This window comes from Henckelia pumila, chromosome 3, assembly GCF_033568475.1.
Source record: "Henckelia pumila isolate YLH828 chromosome 3, ASM3356847v2, whole genome shotgun sequence".
Lineage (NCBI taxonomy): Eukaryota > Viridiplantae > Streptophyta > Magnoliopsida > Lamiales > Gesneriaceae > Henckelia > Henckelia pumila.
This window is the reverse complement of record NC_133122.1, coordinates 54,691,216-54,712,469: the sequence shown is the minus strand read 5'-3', so window position 1 is coordinate 54,712,469 and position 21,254 is coordinate 54,691,216. Positions and strand designations below refer to the sequence as shown.

The window sequence follows — 21,254 nt, the reverse complement described above, 5'->3', positions numbered from 1 at the left end:
ATATGAGTTGTCATAAGATTCTCGTACTAGTCACCACTCTATATAGAACTGCATTCATATCGTAGAAAGGTCGAAATATGTCATTAAACTATTTCTGTACAATCTAACCAATGACATATATGTCATTTCTAGGTTAATTCTATACTAGTTCAGTATATCGACTAGAATTCTTCCGACATTCTTCTACGGTCATAGTGATATAACCAGTACCGAAATAACAAAATCTAATTTTTGAAACTCTTATCATACTTTCTAATCATTTCTATTGCTTAATCAGTGCACGGATTCAATTAGATGTTAACTGGTACTCAGTTATTGCATTAATATCTATAATGCATGCTATCTTAATACCCAAGTCGTATAGTATCACATTCAAGCTTATTTCCTCAAATCTGCATTTCATCTTCTCAAAGACAAAGACTCAGCAAATACAATTAATAAAGGATCAACAAATACTTATTATAGCATAACAAATCACGGATCTATGACTGTATGCCATATCACCATATATAAGCAGGTTAACTAAAATTACTTCAATTACCTGCAGTTTTATTATCAGGTGCAATTTGAGCCTCATTTTCTGTACTTGCTTATGGCCTATGAAATTATCTGCCAGTTAGCTAGGGGAGCTATGCTTATATTTCTTCTATCTGCTGGAGTTTAGACTAAATTAATCTTTGTTGTAGTTGTCACTATCTCTTGCTTCATAGCTATACTTCTATGAAAGTTATAGTGGAGGTGATGATCATAGTTTTTCACAATTACAGAGGCGTGAATAAAAATTCAACTCTGCCTCGTACTACCGGTTCGTGATTTTGTTATTCTATTACTGGCTTGAAATAAACTCATTAAAGTTGTTATGCTTCTATTCTGCAAAGTCTGCTTTCCTATATTTTTTATCATATACGGAAATAAACAATTCTGTTTACTTACCTGCCAAACATTTCAATACTTTTGCTCTTCCATAAGTTCTTCTGGCAACTTCACCAACTTCTTGCTAAGTCCTGGAGTTGATATAAAATCAGGCTGGTTCTATGTTCATCTGAATATTCTTCTCTTGAACAACTGATCCAGCTCTTCAAATCAACCCCTTTCTAGACATAGCATATTCTGTATCTTTTTGAGTTGATGATTAATAACTTTGGAGTTGTTCAACTAACATAATCCTTAGTGCAATCATCATATCGATCGGCTCAAAAACGTACCTCAACACTGTTCTGTTCTGTCTGCGATTCTGTTCTGTTTGAGGTTCTCATGCTATCTGCACAATCTGTCTTATTCGATAACAGAAGCAATATGTATTGCAGATATTATAAAATACGATTTCAGTATAACATACATATAATCTCATGCTTTTGAATAGAACATATACTTGCAAATTCTCATGTTTTTCAAATAATACATGCTTGCAACGAATTCACTTATTCTAATGAATTCAAGAAATCAAGCATACATATCAGCATATAAGCATGTAATTCTCATCTCAGTAAAGCAAGCAGTGTTCAATCAAGCAGTGTTCAATCAAGCAATTATAGTCGCACACAATTCTTTAAAGCAAGTAAAGCATAATCATGCAATACTATAAATGCATGCGACTCAATCTATCCCGCTCAACTTCTTTCTAAGTCCAAGACTTTACGCTCTGATACCACCTGTTGTGGGGACCTCGGGTGCTAATCTCATCTTAAGGGGCAATTAATGAATAAGCATCATTAATTAAACAATAATAATTCAAGACTGAATAAAATTAACCATAATATTTGGCGACGCAAAACTATAGAGTTGGCGACGCAAAATCACGTCGCAAAAAGAACCAAAATTTTTTTTTTCAGAACACCATGCGCGCCCGCGCATGGGTTTCGAGCAGAATCTGTAAAAATGCTAAACATAACAGTTGTAGATCTTTGTCTTAGATTTCCAATGCCGCTGACCGCACCCTAATCGGAGTTTTCAATAAAAAGTTATGTTTATTCTACCAAGAAGGGTCGGTGCAGAAATTTACAAAAATTACCAAAGGCTACAACAAAGATCAAAGTTGCTAGGGCTATTTCAAATCTGAAAAATTGCATACATAATCTCAACATGTCCCAAACATAAACACATGCATATCTAGACATAACAATAATCGCGTACATGTTTCTAAGGTGCAATACAATAAACTCAATTCTAAGTTTTCAAAGCTCAAACTAAACCAACACCTTCTAACATGCATTTGACAGCAATCTATTCTTAGCCCGAAGTCACCACATGCTAATCTTTCTCAATCTCGATCTATCCAAGCCACATCTGACTCGCTCATGCCCCAAACCTGATGCAATGCACAAATACAAACAAAGCAACAACCGGATAACTCCGATGAGAATAAATCTCAGTATGAAAGACATGCATATACATCATATAAGCATATTGAATCTATATGCTATAATAATTCTAAATCATCAAAACATGTAACAACATGTAATCATAGAAATATACTCCATTCTTAAATCCTTAAAGCATAGCTATTCATCTAAAGCAATATCATTTCAAGCATATCAATACATTCATATCTAGAATGGCATATTACAACATTCTAGCATTTATAACTGCATATTCTAAACCATAGAAATCTCTAGGTTAATGCATAAATGCAATGCATGTTTCAAGGAATAGGCTATCAAATCTGATACCAATAAATCTTAGTTCTTGGGATCCCGGGAAAATAAAATCTTTAACCGACCACCAACTTACCCAATCGAGGTGGCGTTAAATATCTCAATTTCCCTGACTTTGGTGCAACTATAGTGAGTCTTCTAGCTCTGGAAGTAAATCTACATTCCGTGCCACTCAACTACAGCCCTCCAAACGTCATATGCACTCTAGGCCAATCAGCCCTCTGTGCTTTTAAAGGTAAGGTTCAAGATGAATGCAACATAATCTTGATGCATTAAATCATACAAATACTGATAAACATCTTGAACACACAATTCAATAATCATTCATAGCAACAATAGCAAATAAATCACATAAGAGCACTTAATCAGATAAGTATGTGATTTTAGGAAAACTCGAAAACCACCACGTTCTCGAGTTGTTCTACCTGGCAAGGATAATGTCGAATCATACCTTTCGCCCATATCTTTGACATATTCACACTTGCTAGTATCAAATATGATAATGTATCTAACTTCTATTCATTTCACGCTTGCTCATCGACGTTGATAGTTGATCAAATTCTTGATTCAACTTTGCTTGTTCAAACAGCTCGAACTCGTCGATTCGACTTCGATAATCTTTCACTTCAATTCTGAAATGAATTTATAACATATCTTAGCATCAGCTTCCATTCCCATTTCAATCTCATCACATCTGAAACAACTACAAGACTTAATTGTTCAATCAAAATCAAAATCGGCGGCGTAATGGTTCGAAACCGAAATTCCAAACACATTAACATCAATATCATCACTACCTTAACACTATAACCTCCTCAAATATGCAGCACATACACGTACATATCAATCAAGAAAATTCAGATTTCTCACAATTCTTTCAAAATTCGAAAACATGTCCAAAAGACGATCTTTTCTCAATCCATCTTAGATATGCTATCGCCGTATATGCTAGAACACATTTATACAATCAAATCTTAATTCTAACAACAACTTAAAATTCAAACATGGTAGAACTTTATAAAACTTACGTCAAAACGAAGCACTCGGAGCTGTGATCGCAAATATATGATCAATCAAAAATTCTATCGGGCGGATCAATTTTTATCGGAGCTTGAAAGGTTCAAAAATGGCTTAACCCTTCTATTTTCTTTGCTCTCGGTTTCTTGCTGGGTTTTGGGCCAAAAATCTGATTCATTTCATCCATGACACACGTATAAATGTCAAGTTGCAAGGAGAATTGCACTTTGGTCCCTGAACTTTTACATATTTGCAAATCAGTCCCCGGACAAGCAATTTAATTAAATTTCAATCTTAAATAATTTAAGAATATTAGAATTTAAGTCTAAATTCAAAATATTCTCAAATTAAATCTTATCGGATTAAAATTAAATCATTTCGGACCTTATCACATTTTAGTCCTTGAACTTCTCAATATTTGCAAATGGGTCCTAGCTCGGATTTCATCCTCAAATTAAATCCTTGATATTTCTAATCTTGGAATTCACATATTAAATTCCATAAATATCAATAAAAATATTTTTAATCTTTTAATTTAAGAATTCTGGATATTAAAATCTTAAAATCCGAAAAATCCTCAAATTACATATTTTTGACCCGAAATTGAAATCTCTAATTTCCATAAATTCTTAAATTCATATTTTCTCTTATTCAAAATTTAAATCTTAAATCCCATCATTAAAAACTTAATATTTTCGGGCCTTACACATTATCTTTATGGCGAGAAATTTGAGATATTTACGGATCACAAGAGTTTGAAGTCTGAAGGATTATGATTGTGAAATCAAATATCATCCAGGTTCTGCTAATCTTACTGCTGATGCCTTGAGTCGGCAGGTGAGACTGTCTGCACTTCAGACTAATGAAATATCTCATATGATACAAGAGTGTTATTTATTGAGTTTTACGCTCAAGCACAGGAAAGGGAGAAATGGGATTCGATTGTATACTATTCTATCTGAGCCAGCATTGTATTATCGGATCAGAGATGCTCAGATATCTGATGTTAGTGCGTTTGGCACGTCTAACCAATGGGATTAATACATCTGGATTCCATTTTCAGGCAGATGGATTATTGTGCTTATCTAATCGAGTGGTTGTACCTGATGTTGCGGAACTCAGGAACGATATTCTTTCTCAAGCTCACAGGAGTCGATTATCAGTTCATCCTGGAAGCATGAAAATGTATAAGGACTTGCGAACTAGATTCTGGTAGAAAGGGATGAAGCGGAGTGTGTATCAATTTGTTTCGAGATGTTTGGTTTGTCAACAAGTCAAGGCTGAACACCGACGACCAGGTGGATTACTGCAGAATCTTGAGATTCCCGAATGGAAGTGGGAGCACGTGACTATGGATTTTGTCACTCACTTGCCTATGACTTCACGTCAGTGTGATGCTATCTGGGTCGTTGTTGACCGTTTGACGAAATCAGCGCACTTTATTCCTTACAACCGGGAGTATTCTTATGATCGCATAACACGCTTATATGTCCAGGAGATAGTGCGATTACATGGGATTCCAGTGAGTATAGTTAGTGATAGAGACCCGTGATTTACCTCACGTTTTTGGGGTAGTTTTCAGCAGGCTTTGGGTACCACTTTGAGTTTGAGCACTGCATATCATCCGGAGACTGATGGGCAGTCAGAGCGAACAATTCGTACGCCGGAGGATATGCTACGTTCTTCTGTCATGGATTTTGGTTTTTCTTGGCAGGATTAGTTACCTTTGATCGAATTTGCCTACAATAACAGTTATCATCGTAGTATTGATATGGCACCTTTCGAGGCATTGTATGGTCGACGGTGTCGTACTCCGTTATTCTGGGATGAAGTCGGAGAACGACAAGTCGAGGGTCCTGAGTTGGTGCAGCAGATTGTAGATAAGGTAGATTTGATCAAGTGGAGGATCAAAGCTGCTCAAGATAGACAAGCCAGTTATGCTAATATTCATCGCAGGCCATTGCAGTTTGAGCCTGGTGAATATATATTCCTACGAGTATCACCTTTCAGGAAGGTGATATGATTCGGTGTGAAAGGAAAGTTGTCACCTCGTTTCATTGGGCGTTTCATTGGGCAAGTTGTCACCTCGTTTCATCGCAGGCCATTGCAGTTTGAGCCTGGTGAATATATGTTCCTACGAGTATCACCTTTCAGGAAGGTGATGTGATTCGGTGTGAAAGGCAAGTTGGAAATGTTGCTTATCGTTTGGCGTTATCGCCATCTCTTTCCAGTATACATAATGTTTTTCATGTGTCGTTACTTCGACAGTACATAGCTGATGAATCACATGTAATTCAATCTACTGATGTGCAGCTAAAGCCAGATCTGTCGTATGTTAAACGACCACTCCGTATCCTAGACAGGAAGGAGAAAGTTCTTCGGAACAAGACTATACCACTTGTGATGGTACAGTGGCAACGCCGAGGCGTTTAAAAAGCAAATTGGGAAACCGAGAGCCATATGCGAGCTAAATATCCTGAGTTGTTTGCTGTGTATTTTTTATTACAATGTAAAGATGTAATTACAGTTGTTGTAATAAAACATGGTTTATGTTTCATATTGTTATCTTGATTTGTCTTTAGATTTTATTTCGCGGACGAAATATCTAAAGGTGGGGAGAATGTAGTAACCCAGATTCCATTTTAAGATAATAATATGTTAAACATGATTAAGGGTTGGTGATTAACCAATTTCGAGATTTAATCAAACTTCAGAATCAAGAATTTGATTTTCATTTTTCTGAGCCAGTTTGGATGGTCCGAAGAGAACTTCGGACGGCCCGAACTCAGCAACTCGGGGGCTCCGAAAATGGCATGTTGACTTTGGAGTTAAGGCAAGTTCGGACGATCCGAACTAAGGATCGGATGGCCCGAACTCCCTTATGCCATGCAAGCAGGATTACTCAGCCATGGATTTTGACAAGTGTCGGACGAAGAGAAGTTCGGACGATCCAAACCTGAGTTCGGAGGCTCCAAACCCGACGTGGCTTGCATGCATGCATTGAGTTGGATCGGACGATCCGAACCCCAGTTCGGAGGACACGAACTCGTCCGAAAATTTTCCTATAAATAGGGGCCTTCAGATTCATTTCTGATTACGAATTTTCGAGTTTCCTTCTCTAGTTATATAGTGTGAGTTATACACTTGAGGGCTCTATCGGTTATAATAGAGGTTCTGGAATAACCAAGGAGTGGTTATAGTCATCCGGGACTAGCGACTTCAAAGGGCTATCGACGGACGAAGGTATGGTCCGAGAATCTATTTAAGTTTTGGGAGTACTTATTAGCTTAGTTAAGGCTTATAGAACTTGTGTAGTGATACGATGAACTTCTGAATATAGGCTTGGAACCTAGGATCCTACTATACTTGAACTAGCTTAGAGGTACGTACACATTGAGTGAGATTGCCAGCGAGTATACATGTTTATATGTTGCATTTATTTGGCATTATTATATGACATGATGTATGATTTACTGCTTTCTATATTCATATGTCATGTGCATATACACGTTGAGCCTATACCTTGATATACCTGATTATAGAGCCACTTAGCTCTATACTCGATAGTCTGTCACTGAGAGTACCGCGATGGCGGGGACATTTATGTCTGAATACTCTGGTGTACTTGACGAGTGTGGTTGCACCTAGAGGTTGATCCGTGCGGTGGCAGCACTCATGTGGCGCCGGTACTGAGCATGACTTTTTAGATGACCCTTTACCAGTTATCATGTTGCATGCACTATATACATATGTTTACTCATGTTTATGTACTGGGCATTAGCGCTCACGTCCTAGTTATTATCTTGGACACCCTATTCCATGGGGCAGGTCGCAGGATGGACGTAGCTGGTAGTTCAAGGCAGGACTAGGGATCAGGAGCCTTGAGGAGTTTATTATACAGCAGGATTTGATATAGCTGTATAATGTTTACTTTTAAGTTTTTCGATATGGTTGTATCACTACAGTATTAAGCCTGGATATATTTTACTAAGCTGATATTTAATTTATGGATTATGTTTTCGCATGTTTTACTCTGTTAAGTATTTTGCTGTATTAATTTTAATGCATGCTATTAGTTTCCAGTTAGTAGGTGATTCCATGCAGGGTCACTACAAAGTTCCCCCCTTCATCTTTATCAAGATTAATTGATGAGCTCTTGGGAGTAGAAGCACATGTGCAATTTTCCATGCCAAACTTTTTGATAAGTTCCTTGGTGTAGTTGGTTTGACTTATAAATGTTCCATTCTCCATTTGCTTAACTTGAAAACAAAGAAAGAAGGTCAGTTCACCATCATGCTCATTTCAAACTTATTTTGCATTAACTTAGAAAATTTTGTGCACGGTTTGGGGTTAGTTGACTCAAAGTTAATATTATCAACATAAATTTGAACAAGAAGTGAGTGATCACTATAGTGACCCGCACCGTGATCACCTACTAATCATAAACTTAGGCATGCAATTAAACAATAATTAATCATAATCAGAGATATACTACGGAAACTTAAACTAAATAAATAACTTAATACCTGTAAGGTAAAGCCTAGTGGCCAATCCTACAATCCTGCCTTGGTCATCACCTAATCTCCTAATCTTCAAGAGAACTACCTGCTGCCCCGTCGAATGGGGTGTCCAGACAACAGAAATTAACCATACGTATATGATGCATGAAATGTAATGAACGAGTATCATATCTGGGTAGACAAATCAAAATCTGCTCAAACTGACACCTAAGATGTGAGCTGTAATATCGGGGAATCAAACCACTGGATACAACCACTAACTCCTAACTGGATGTGGACAAAATATCCCAAGATCACTAGAGTCCGACAGACCCATCAGTCACAGTGACTTTCAGTGTCAAAACGTCCTAATAAGGGATGAGCATCCCATAACATTGGCTTATCTTGAAGGAGATCCAAGCTCAATATGAAATGCACATAAAGCATAATTTCTCAAAGCAATAACATGCATCATGTCAAATAATAGTCAACACATAAGCATGCAAACCCGCTGACAATCTCAGTCAGTACTTACGTACCTTTCTAAGACGGTTCCCAGAAGCATCCATCTAGGTTCCAAGCCTACCATCAGCACTACAATGCAAAATATTCATGCATTATATTCTTGCTTTAAAAGTCTTGACTAAGTTATTGTATACTTCCTAATATTTTATAAGATCTCAGAATACCTCTGTCCGTCGTCAGCCCGATGATGTCGATAGCCCCAGAACTTGGGCACCACTCCGCTGCGACTCCGGAGCACCTCGCTAAAGCTTCAGTCCACGTCGAGGAAGGCTGGAAACCCTTAATTATACTAAGAAAACAAGAGAGATAAGTTGTGATTTGGCAATTCAAAATGTGATCTCGGATGCCCTATTTATAGGCCAAATTTGGATCGTCTGATCTTGCATAGAAGCCACGTTGCATGCATGCCAAGTTTGGATGCTCTAAACTCCTCTTTGGATCTTCCGATCTCTAGCGTCCAAAACACATGTACAAATATTTTGACACTTGTCCGTGTTATACTTCGGGTGATCCGATCCTACTCTTCAGATAGTCCGATCTGGCCATGTGACATCAGCCATTACGTCATCCCCTTCACAAGATTTGGACACTTGTCCTTAGTGAGTTTGGAGCGTCCAATCTCTGGATCAGATCGTCCGATCTCTCCCAGCTTACGAATTCATACCCACCTTTCGAACTCCACTGATTTGGATGGTCCGATCTAGAGTTCGGATCATCCGATCCACCCGAGAACTTGGACCCCTTCCAGACTATTTTTGGACATTTTGGATCCGATTTCTTGGTCTGTTTAATCAAATAGAAAATATGTAGTAACGAGAGTAGGGAATAGGGATCGTTCCCACGAGGAGGATTGCAATTTATTGTGCTACGAATTAAAAATATGAAAAATAAATAAAAAGGGGTTTTGTTTTTCAAATTAACTTCTAAAAACTCAGGAAATAAATAAATACTAATTCTAAAATTCAAACTAACTAGCATGCAAGTTTAAAATCAAGTTTACTAACAATCAACTAAACAAGTCTTGGTATCGATCGACTACGCCCTTGAAGTTTATTCACTCGATCATCGATTTTCTAAAAATAATCAATTCATATTTGAATATTCATCATTGAAATATTAATTTCTATCTCACCTTAATTTTAGGTTGAATAGAAGCAAGCGTTCTATTATTAGCTCTTACCAATAAATCAACCAAAATACAAGTGATTATGGTTTAAAATCAAGGTAGCATTCAAACTAGTGAGATTGATGAAGCTAAACAACAAAAATAAGTGTTTGTCTTTAATCTAGTTAAGAGATGTTCCTACGAATTAATAAATTCAAAAGCAGAAATTATTAATCGCAGTTGCTTCACAAATTATAGGGATAAAACAATTACAGATTCGATATCTAATTTAGATTTAGATTGTATGAGAAAATTACTAGGTGATCAAACCAATAATAAAAAACACAGGCATGACAATCTAATTCAAACAACTCTTGATATTCAAACCAAAATCAAACAATAAAAGTACCAAAATCTCACGAGAAAAATAAAACTTCAAGGATTCAACTTTCTCAACCAAGAATTAGAACTTAGCCACGCAGGGCCATGAAAAACTAACAAGAAAATTGAAGAACAAAAATAATCTAAGAACAAGGAAGGAAAAACCTAGCCGCCAAAATGTATCTACCGTCTTCTGCTATCCAAAAACTCCGATATTTGATGATTTTCGTGTGTTTTTATCCCATAAAAATAAACTAGAGTCCTTCCAATATTTTCTTCCTTTTAAAAATTAGATTTCCTTATAACGCGCCTCTTCTCTGTCCCGAGGAATTTTTTGTGCACAGGCGCGCTATAGTTCTGTCTTGAGAATATTTTTGCGCCCAGGCGCGCTCGAGCGCGCACTACTTCTGTCCAACTTCAATAATTCTTCTCTTTTCTACTCAATTTCTCCTCTTTTGCTCAATTTATTCCCTTTCTCCTATATCAAACCAAAAAAAATGATTAGGAACTATAAAATCAATTTAATAACTGCAAATTCACCTAATCATACAAATTAACTCAAATAAATATAAGAAAATATCACCACATCAAATTCTCCCATACTTAAACCTTGCTCATCCTCGAGCAACACAAAACCAAAAATAAGTTTCGAGCTCATATTTCTTAATGAAATTAACCATGATATACACATTTGTGCCTCAGAAATTAACTCAATGCATGATCAAGAAAGGCGTTAAAATGCTAACAATGGAACAAGTTCAATACCCAGACATTTCAACTTTATATAGCCGCCAAATGAGTAATGCATGGTTATCATGATTTTTATTGATGGACTGTAGATGCTTAGACATCTAGGGTAGTTATTAACGTACGAAAGTACTGTTAGAGATATCCATACTGAGTATGCATGTATTATGTATTGCATTGTATATGGCATGATTTAATCTGCATATTACTTTTCATGATATTATGCTTCATGCATTAGCATATTGAGCTTGTATCTTTGAGATAGTCGATACTAGGGCACTCACCCTATGTTTAATGGATGGTTGGACACGTGGACTCGTGATCAGATCACCTATATCCACATTGGGTATATGAGCCACCTCCTAGTGCGACGACGCAGAGTGCTATATACTTGAGGCCCGAGTCAGTGAGCAGGATTTCTTGACCTAGTGTCTTGGTACCTGTACACTTGCATTCATACTCATATAGTATTTGTATACTCATACTCTCGTACTGAGCGTAGTTCGCTCACGTCTGTGTATCTGTGTTTCTTGGACACCCCATTCGATGGGGCAGTTGCAGTTAGTTCTCCCAGGATTTGGAGAGTAGGTGGTGACCAAGCAAGATTGCAGGGTTAGTCGCTAGGTTTTTACTTCACTTGTATTAAGTTAATTCGATTGGGTTGTATTTATTTGGGACGTTTATTTACCGATTGTATTATGCTGGTTCAGTATTTGAATTTATTCTAGAGTTACTCTGATTATGTTTATTTTACAGTTTAATTGGATGCTTAAGTTTTTTATTAGTAGGTGATCATGGTGCGGGTCACTACAGTTATAGTATTCAAGATTAATCTATATATGATTTTATTTATTTTTATGTATCTTTAAAAATTACGATAACATTTTAAATAGTATATTTTTATCGACATACAAAATATAGTTTTAAGTTATTTAAGGTAAATGCTATATATATATATATTATATATATAAATATATAAAAACACTTTAAAAGTTAATACTATATTTCACGGTGTGGGTCAATTTCATATATATATATGTCAAAATCGAGTCAATAAAAAAACCAAAATTTCATTAAATTAATCATTTTATTTATATTATATATTTTATGATATGATTCTTAGTTAATGAAAGACCATTTTTTATGATATTTAGTTGATTGTTGTTTGTGAAAAATATTTAGACTTTAAATTCGAAAGGTTTTACCAAATAATAATATGTAAAATTATAACATATTATATTTTATTTTATAACATGTTTATATTATTAATTAAAATAATTATATAAAAATGAAAATAATCAAAACGTTTTGGTAGAAAATAAAACCGAAACGAATGGAAATTCTTTGGATATCGAATTATATATTTATAAAACCAAAATATTTCTATAACTTTTATTCTTTACCTTTATATCTTCAAATTATATTATTATCTTGAATTATAATTTTTTATATCTATCATTTTCTTTACTAGTTTTTCATGAACTTTAATTACATGATCTAATTAATGTAATAATTAAAACGCCAAAAAATTAATATAATATAAATTAATTAATTAATTGGGTGATATTTGTATTATAAGTTCCTATATTTCACTACTATAATAGTGATTTTTTTTCCTTTTGCGTTATTTTGTTGAGATCGGTTTGGGGGAGCTAAACTGCTTGATAAACTGATCTTTTAAACTATTGTAGCAGTTGATCTCCAACTTAGATTGATTTAGTTGAGGTTAGTCAACTGAATTTTGTCTTTCTCGTGTGTCGATGTGAATTGACCAATTAGTTACGTGCGAAATAAAGTCAACTAACAGATTGAACTTGTAATTAGGTGGATTGCAGCATATATGAAAAATTAAATCAATCTGAATTCTCCAATTTAGGGTCAGGAGCAGCAGCACATACCTCGAATGCTCGACACATGATAATTGAGAAACTTAAAAACTGATAAACATATGTATTTCTATGAATATCATGAATTCGTTTTGCATGTTTTTTTGTCGATGTCGTCTCAAAAGGAACAAAATCAAGAAAGACTCACACATGATTTGGTGCAGCATCACAAACAGTACAACATGTCTACGCTTAGTGGCCATCTTCCAAGATACTTCACACTAAAATTTAAAATATTATAAAATATTAAAAAATACTATAGGTTCAAGAACATATTACTGGTTTATTGATAAGTATGTTTTTGTGCATTATTTTGTGTCATTTTCATGTTTAGTTTACATGCTTTTGTTGTGTCTCACGAGTGTTTTTCGTTTTTTTTATTTATTATTTCATGCATGTCATCTTCTTTTCTTTCCGCCTCATAAAAGATCATCAGATCTGATTACACAAAATGGCCGAATCGGTCGATGCTACCCCATCCGGTTAGTACCCGGATGGGGTATCAACGATCCAGATCTCTTTGCAAGTCAATTGATTTGACCTGCAAAATATATCTGAACCTGTCCTGAAGCCAGCATCGACCTTTCCAAAATGGCCACCATCTAAAAGTTGAATGAGTCGCAAGTCAGCTATTGTGGTGTGGCTGCCTCACAGCCAGGGGTGCAAACAAACCGAATCAAGCCGAATAATGGTAAAATTTTAAGACTCGAATTCCGCTCGATAAGAGTATATTCGAGTTCGAGCTCGATTCGAAGTTCGATAATTTCAAATTTTTTGGCTCGAGCTCGGCTCAAAATAAAGTTCAAGTTCGAGTTCAGTTCGAAATATTCGAACCTATTCGTAAACTATTTGGATATTATGGTTTGAAGAACTCGAAATGTTCGAAAAAGTTCGAAATGTATATATATTTATTATATAATTATATTATATTAATTAAATATTAAGATTCGCGAACTATTAGCGAACTATCGAACAGAGTAATTTAGACTCGAGCTCGGCTCGACAAATTCGAATATGTTCGAATTCGGTTCGAGTTGGATAAGCTTTTACCGCCATTATGTATTTGTTTGTTAAAAGATAAAAGAATATATAATAATAATAATAATAATAATTAAAAATGTAATAATTTGTCATCTTCTTCCTTTCCGCGATTATCAGATCTGATTGCACAAAATGGCCAACCCAACTCCACCACGCTCTCTCCCCTCAGATCTGCTGATGTAACCTCACGATTCCATAAGATTTTCGGGCGATTTTATCCTTTACCCATGGATTCCGAAGAGTTTCGGGCGATTTTATCCAGATCCAGGGTCGGGATATGGTCTCTTATTGAGACGGCCATCCGAGTAGCTAATTCCGATTACGCCGAGGAATTGCGCCGTCGCCGCGATAGAATCGTCGAGGCTCTGTATACCCCGCCATCTCAGCTTTGTCGAAGCTGCAACAGCAGGGTCCACGACGACGTTGTTGAGGAGCATCAGTATTATCCTGATAATAATACTGATACCAACACTAGTAAGAAATCTAATGATTATAATAGTAATAGGAATTCAAACGAGGATTGTAGTAAGAGTCCGCTGACTCCGGAGTCAAACAACCCGAATTTCAGTCGAGGAGACGAGGAAGATTTGGATCCCTATGGAGGCTTGTTTGACGATGAACAAACCAAAATTCTCAGCATCAAAGAGCAGCTTGAAGACCCACTCCAGGTTTTCCACTTTTCTTTTACGTAATTTTCGCTTCTAAATTAGCTGCCGCAGTTTATTTCTCTTGTGAGTTTAGAGTGAAGATGCTGTGGTGGATTTGCTTCAAATCCTGGCTGATATGGATATCACGTTCCAAGCTCTCAAGGTGAGAATTAATTTTAGCCATCTAATAACTGTTCCATCTAGTTCTTTTTAATTCATCGACTTTTTTTTTTTACTTTATTTGTTGGTTTACTTTGGACAAAAGATGAAAGAATCGGTCTGGGGTGTGTTTTATGTTGTAGGAAACTGATATCGGGAGGCATGTGAATCGATTGAGGAAGCATCCATCAAGCGAAGTTCGCAGATTGGTGAAGATGGTTGTCAGGTTTCTGATTTGTTCTTTATCCGATATACATTTTTTTATTTTTCTTGTTGTTTACTTTATCACCCTGGTGTTCGTGCTTTTAGTCATTGGTGATGTTTTTTTGTGGGGGGTTCGTTTGGTGCACAGAAAATGGAAGGAAACTGTGGATGAATGGGTCAAGGTGAACCAACCACAAGCGCCTGCAAACCTCTTAGGTAACTTTTTTATACGTCCCAAATTTAGAAAGTGATCTCTATTGTAATATTACTAAACAGGCTAGCTAAAATCACTTCATTTCAATGTTAAAAGAGAATTTATTTCTAATTCATGGTGGTGACAGCTGATGGGGATTCACCTCAGCACAACTTACTCAAAAATCAGCAAAATGGCCATCACCAGGTGAACTAGTTATTTAACTTATTTTAATTGGTTATATTGTCTGAAAAGAAAACGAAGAGAATCTGAAATGGGTTTCTATATGTCATTATTTGGGATGAAATTTTGGGTTTTTCAGGTTCCAGATTTTGGCTACTCTCCAAATCCACTAAGTAAGCACCAAATCAGATGGTGATTTCATTTTTTGTTTGGATTTTGTTTGTATTATGTTGTCGATATCCTCTCTTAATTGACAGATGGGAGTTCTAGTGTGGAAAGAAATTATGCAGAATATGAACCAAAGCCTAAGCCGCCTCAAACTGTACCTCGGAAAGAAGCAAGACCACCACACTCAATTCCTAAATCTTCCTCTGCTCCTCCTAATGTATTTGAAGCTGAGCCCAAACTTTATTTACAACATTAGCATTATAATTGTGTGCACGTTAACTGTGAATCACGGACTTGTTTGCATTTGAGGCAGCTAAGCTGTCAGTTTAGGTCTGATGCATAAATGTTGAGGCCATTTATTTATGTTGTCAAGTTCCTATTTAGGAGCTTGATCGAATTGAATAAATATTTTGATCCAAGGTATTTGGACTAGGTGTTAATGAACAAAATGGAATTTTGCAGAGAGCGCAAAGGGAGTCTGTGATAGATGACGAAAGGCTTAATTCAGCGAGGAGGCGGCTTCAAGAGAATTACCAAGAAGCTGAGAATGGTGTGATTTTACCCCTTGGCTTAGTAATAGAAGATGTAGCAGCATCTTTTACAGAGGTTTCTTTTAATACTGATTGGCATCTGTTTGTGTTGGTTTGTGAAGCCAAAAAGCAGAGGACAATTCAGATGATGGATATTCATGAGATCCCGAAACCAAAGAATGCCTTCTTTGCAAAGAACAAAGGTGGCTTTCAGGGAAGGCAACATCGCTGATTTGCTCTTCTTTCTTTTGACTTGTATTATATTATACCATTGTACCGAATTGCGTGCTACATTACACCCTTTGGGACAAAGGGGTTTTCCAAAAAGCTGTTGGTCCCCTGTTACATTTTGTCCCAATCACCATGGTCATCATTATCATGATAAATTAAAGGAAAAGCTTTTGAATGTTTAATTTTGTTTTGTACTCTGCTTATGACTATTGATGTTTTTAAGATGACCATAACAATCTTTGAATGCAATTTTCACTTTCAACCCATTCATATTTAAATTTGAAATTCGAAGAGGGATTTGTGAAGTTTAAATCCAGAAAGGTGTAGATTTATCAATTTAGGGCAAATTTAATTAATTGAATATCGTAGTTGAAGTCTATGATATCATTTGCTTTAGTTTACAGGAAGTTGAGAAGGACACGAAGTGTACTCTAATTAATGTCAGTATGGGAAATGGCTAAGTTAGGTTAAATGTTTATTTTTTTTATTAATTAATTAATTATCAAATCAAATATTTAAAGGTGTGTGCGTGTTGCCAGTCGATACTTTGCTCTGTTTATTTTTCTAATGTAAGATTTGTAATTTTATTTTATTTTTTTTATGAAACCGCCAGAGTGACGGGGTTAGATAGATCTCTACCTGTTTATTAATAAAAACGTTAAAACCTAATGAGTAGGGACTAAGCCAAAAACCACCACATCAGGGATACAAAGACAAAAACAGAAATTATACACAACAACCAGCAAAACAAATGCAAAACGGTACAAAAAAAACACACTGACGACATACCAAAGCGACAGTAGCAGGTCCTAGAGAACAAGGGCAAGGTACTTTGCTCTGTTTATTTTTTTAATGTAAGATTTGTAATTTTATTTTATTTTTTTTTTATGAAACCGCCAGAGTAACGGGGTTAGGAAGACCCCTACCTGTTTATTAATAAAAACGTTAAAACCTAATGAGTGGGGACTAAGCCAAAAACCACCACATCAGGGATACAAAGACAAAAACAGAAATTACACACAACCACCAGCAAAACAAGTGCAAAATGGTACAAAACACCCTGACGACAAAACAAAAGCGACAGTAGTAGGTCCTAGAGAACAAGGGCAAGGTACTTTGCTCTGTTTATTTTTTATAATGTAAGATTTGTAATTTTATTTTATTTTTTTATGAAACCGCCAGAGTGATGGGGTTAGGCAGACTCTTACCTGTTTATTAATAAAAACGTTAAAACCTAATGAGTGGGGACTAAGCCAAAAACCACCACATCAGGGATACAAAGACAAAAACAGAAATTACACACAACCAGCAAAACAAGTGCAAAACTGTACAAAGAAAACAACCTGACGACATAACCAAAGCGACAATAGAAGGTCCTAAAGAACAAGGGCAAAGTACTTTTTCTCTATTTATTTGACTTGAGATATTTGACGCCACCTCGATTGGGAGAGTCGGTGGTTAGTTAAAGATTTTATTTTCCCGGGATCCCAAGAATCAAGATTTATTCTTATCAGATTTGATAGTCTATTCCTTCAAACATGCGTTGCATTTGTGCATTAGCCTAGATATTTTTATGGTTTAGAATATGCGTTTATAAATGCTAGTTTGTAATTATATGTCATTCAAGATGTGAATGTGTTTATATGCTTGATATAAGATTGCTAAAGATGAATAGATATGCTATAAGAATTGAGTATGCTTTTATGATTTTACATGTCCTTACATGTTGGGAAATAGATAGCATATAGAGTTATTATGCGTAAATTAATGTATATGCATGTCTTTCATACTGAGATTTATTCTCACCGGAGTTATCCGGCTATTGTTTTGTCTTTGTATGTGTGCATTGCAATAGGTTGGGCAGGAACGAGTCAGATGAGACTTGGTTAGCTCAGGATTGAAGAAGTTAGAAGTGGAGACTCGGGTTAAGTTTTAGCAGATGTTTTGCTTTTTAAATGTTGATCAAGCATATTCAAATGTTAAGTAAACTATGTGTTGAAGAATACATGTTGAGTAGGTTGTATACTCTAGTTTTATGTAAGAAATACATGAAACTATGTTTGACAACATATTTAGAACTTGATAACAATGTATGTGCATGTTTTAGATTGAAAAGAGCAAGCTTTGGAAGAGATACACAGGACAAAGGCTAGCTGCAAAAACAGGGCAGAATACTGCCTATGGCAGCGCCCGAGCTGCATAAAATGGCAGCTCGGGCGCAACCCAATGTTGCCCAACCCGTAGGTTGGGTGAAAGGGCGCCGCTCGAGCGGCCAAATATGGCAGCTCGAGCGCAACCCCCTCTTTTATATAAAAAAAAAATTGGTTCTTTTTGCGACGTGATTTTGCGTCGCCAAATGTCCTGGTTAGTTTTTGTTTTTATTAAACAGGTTATATGTTTAATTGATCAGATTGATTTTTGTAATCATGTTGCTTATTTATCAGATTGATATTGAATGTGTTTAAGAATTGAGATTAGCACCCGAGGTCCCCACACATCCAGTCTAAGTTCTTTCTCGTGTAATAGGATGTCCAAAACAGTATGAGGATGTGAGCATAAAATGCTCAGCACAAAAGTATGAGTATACAAATACTATATGAGCATGAATGCAAGTGTACGAGGTACCAAGACATAAGGTCAAGAAATCCTGCTCACTGACTCGGCGCCCATGTATGTGGCACTTTGTGCCGTCGCATCAGGAAGTGGCTCACACATCCAATGTGGATATAGGTGACCTGATCACTAGAACACGTGTCCAACCATCCACTACACGTAGGGTGAGCACCCTACTACCGACTATCTCAAGGATACAAGCTCAATATGCCAATTCATGAAGCATAATATCGTGACAGATAATATGCAGATAAATCATGTCATATAACAATGCAACACATAATACATGCATACTCAGTCAGGGTGTAGCAACCCAACCCGGATCCACTACTAATCAAAGTTTAGAGCTTAATTAAGCATGCAATTTTAATATTAATTAGAATACACTGCGGAAGACTTAAATAAATGCTGACCAACAGAATACAACCGGTTTAAATAAATTCGATTATACAACCCAATCGAATAATTAATCCTAATGTAAAAAAAAACCTATAGCTAAACATGTTGTCTTCACTGGTTGCTGGCCTCTCCAAGCTACTGGGCGCACTACCTGCACCTATGTCTGCCCCGTCAAATCAGGTATCCAGGCATACAGAATACACTGGACGTGAGTGACTACGCTCAATACGGAAGCAATGATATATAAAATATATGCATCACATAAGTGACTTTAAAACATAGGTAAAACAGTATACTCAGGGGCGCCATGAATATACAGCACCGTGCTGGATAGCCAGTCCGCGGGGCACTCGTATATTTACCCATCAACTATAGCGTCTATTCCACCGTCGTGGTCGCTCTTAGTGATAGCAAAACCAGGGGCTGAGCCTCCCCAGACACGAATCCATAAGAAGTAACTCATCACCGATGGAAACTGTTATGACTCACATCTCACGAGATGCAGTACAGTATGTATAAAAGCATGCATGTGCTAAAGCTGTAAAACATGAGAAACACATAGCACATACTCATGCAACACATATATCATATATCATGTCAGATATCTCGGTCAGTACTTTTGAACCTTACTAAAGGCAGTCCTAGCAGTCCCACTCTAGGTTCCAAGACTATCATCAGCTATACAATGCAAATACCCATGCATCATTATTTAAGCTCTAAAAGCCTTAACTAAGCTATTGCATAATCCTAAATATTTTTAGGAAGCAAAAGCTATACCTTCGTCTGTCGTCAGCTCGCTGATGGCGATAGTCCCAAAACTTAGGCACAGCTCCGCTACTAGCCCCATAGCGCCTAGCCACTTTCGCCTCGTCAATAGGACGCCTATAAAGTCCCTAAAAAGTTAAAAGACTACAAGAAGAAGATAAGAAAAAAAGGAAAGGTGCACTGAAAAATGAGCTCGGCTCCCCTATTTATATACAACAATCGAACCATCCGATCATACGTTCGGAGCCTCCGATCCTGATCGGAGCGTCCGAGCCCCTCCGTCCGAACTCCCTCAGCCAACCACATGTTTATATTCCAGAGGACGCCTGCTGACACTAGTTCGGAGCCTCCGATCCACCTTCGGAGCGTCCGAAGTCCTCTCAGTGACGTCATCAATGAAGAATTAATTTTGGACAACTGGCCATGCAAGATCGGAGCCTCCGATCTGAGTTCGGAGCGTCCGAACTCATCAGAGCTTCCGTTCTTTAGGTATTGGCTTCGTTCTAGGTTCGAACCCTCCGAACCTGGTTCGGTGCATCCGATCTCTTTGAACCCTCAGAACCTTCCCGACCATTTGTAAGTGTTTTGGATCCATTTTTGAATTCCTTAGACCCCTTTGGAATTCCTTTAATCATGTTTTACTTAATCTAACATTATCACTTGATTAATTAACCATTAATCATTAATTCAGGATACGGGTTACTACATTCTCCCCCCACCCACCCACCCCCCACCCCTTTAAAAATATTTTGTCCTCGAAATCTAGGGTAATTCTCGAGAACGTACTATAGACCATTAATTTCATGTCTTGGTCGAATATCTTTCAACACACTCAGACTCTCTTCATAATCCATGCAAGCTTCATTAATGCTGAACCACATTAGAAATCCCTAAACTCCTTAGTTTGCTCTCGCAGAAACTAAAAACTACTGCGCTACTTTGACGAAAGTCAAACTTCCTTAACGCAAATGTATCGCAACACTGATACGATTTGTAATGCCCCGATTTTATTATAATTGAGTTTAATCGAGATAATCAGGGTTTTCAGTGATTGAGGATTGTTTTGTTATTTAGCAGGGGGTTACTTTGCAAGATTGGAAAAATAAATGACTGAAATGCAATATATGGGATTTTATATATTATCTCATGCAAGTAGCCCATACCTCCCATCACTTCACCTTCACTTTCTCCTCCTTCTCTCCTCTCCAATCGTGCAGACCGAACAGGAAGCCATGGCCATCGCCTTTTTGAGCTTTCTTTTCGCTCGATTCGCTCGATCCGACCGTTAGATTTTCATTCCGAGTTGA

General features: G+C 36.7%; 1 protein-coding gene across 2 annotated transcripts; it reads left to right on the top strand.

The window, feature by feature from the left end:
• Positions 1-13,949: 13,949 nt before the first annotated feature.
• Positions 13,950-16,352, top strand: LOC140890415 (probable mediator of RNA polymerase II transcription subunit 26c). 2 transcript variants are annotated; one of them, XM_073298181.1, is made up of 9 exons: positions 13,951-14,523; positions 14,597-14,665; positions 14,805-14,887; positions 15,014-15,081; positions 15,207-15,265; positions 15,381-15,414; positions 15,499-15,626; positions 15,872-15,959; positions 16,062-16,352. In XM_073298181.1, exons 1-9 carry the CDS (start codon positions 14,083-14,085, stop codon positions 16,169-16,171), a joined length of 1,080 nt encoding a protein of 359 aa, XP_073154282.1. In that variant the 5' UTR covers positions 13,951-14,082; the 3' UTR covers positions 16,172-16,352. The 2 variants fall into 2 exon arrangements, with proteins under 2 accessions (XP_073154281.1, XP_073154282.1); XM_073298180.1 differs by having other exon boundaries at positions 13,950-14,523; positions 14,805-15,081.
• Positions 16,353-21,254: the final 4,902 nt, after the last annotated feature.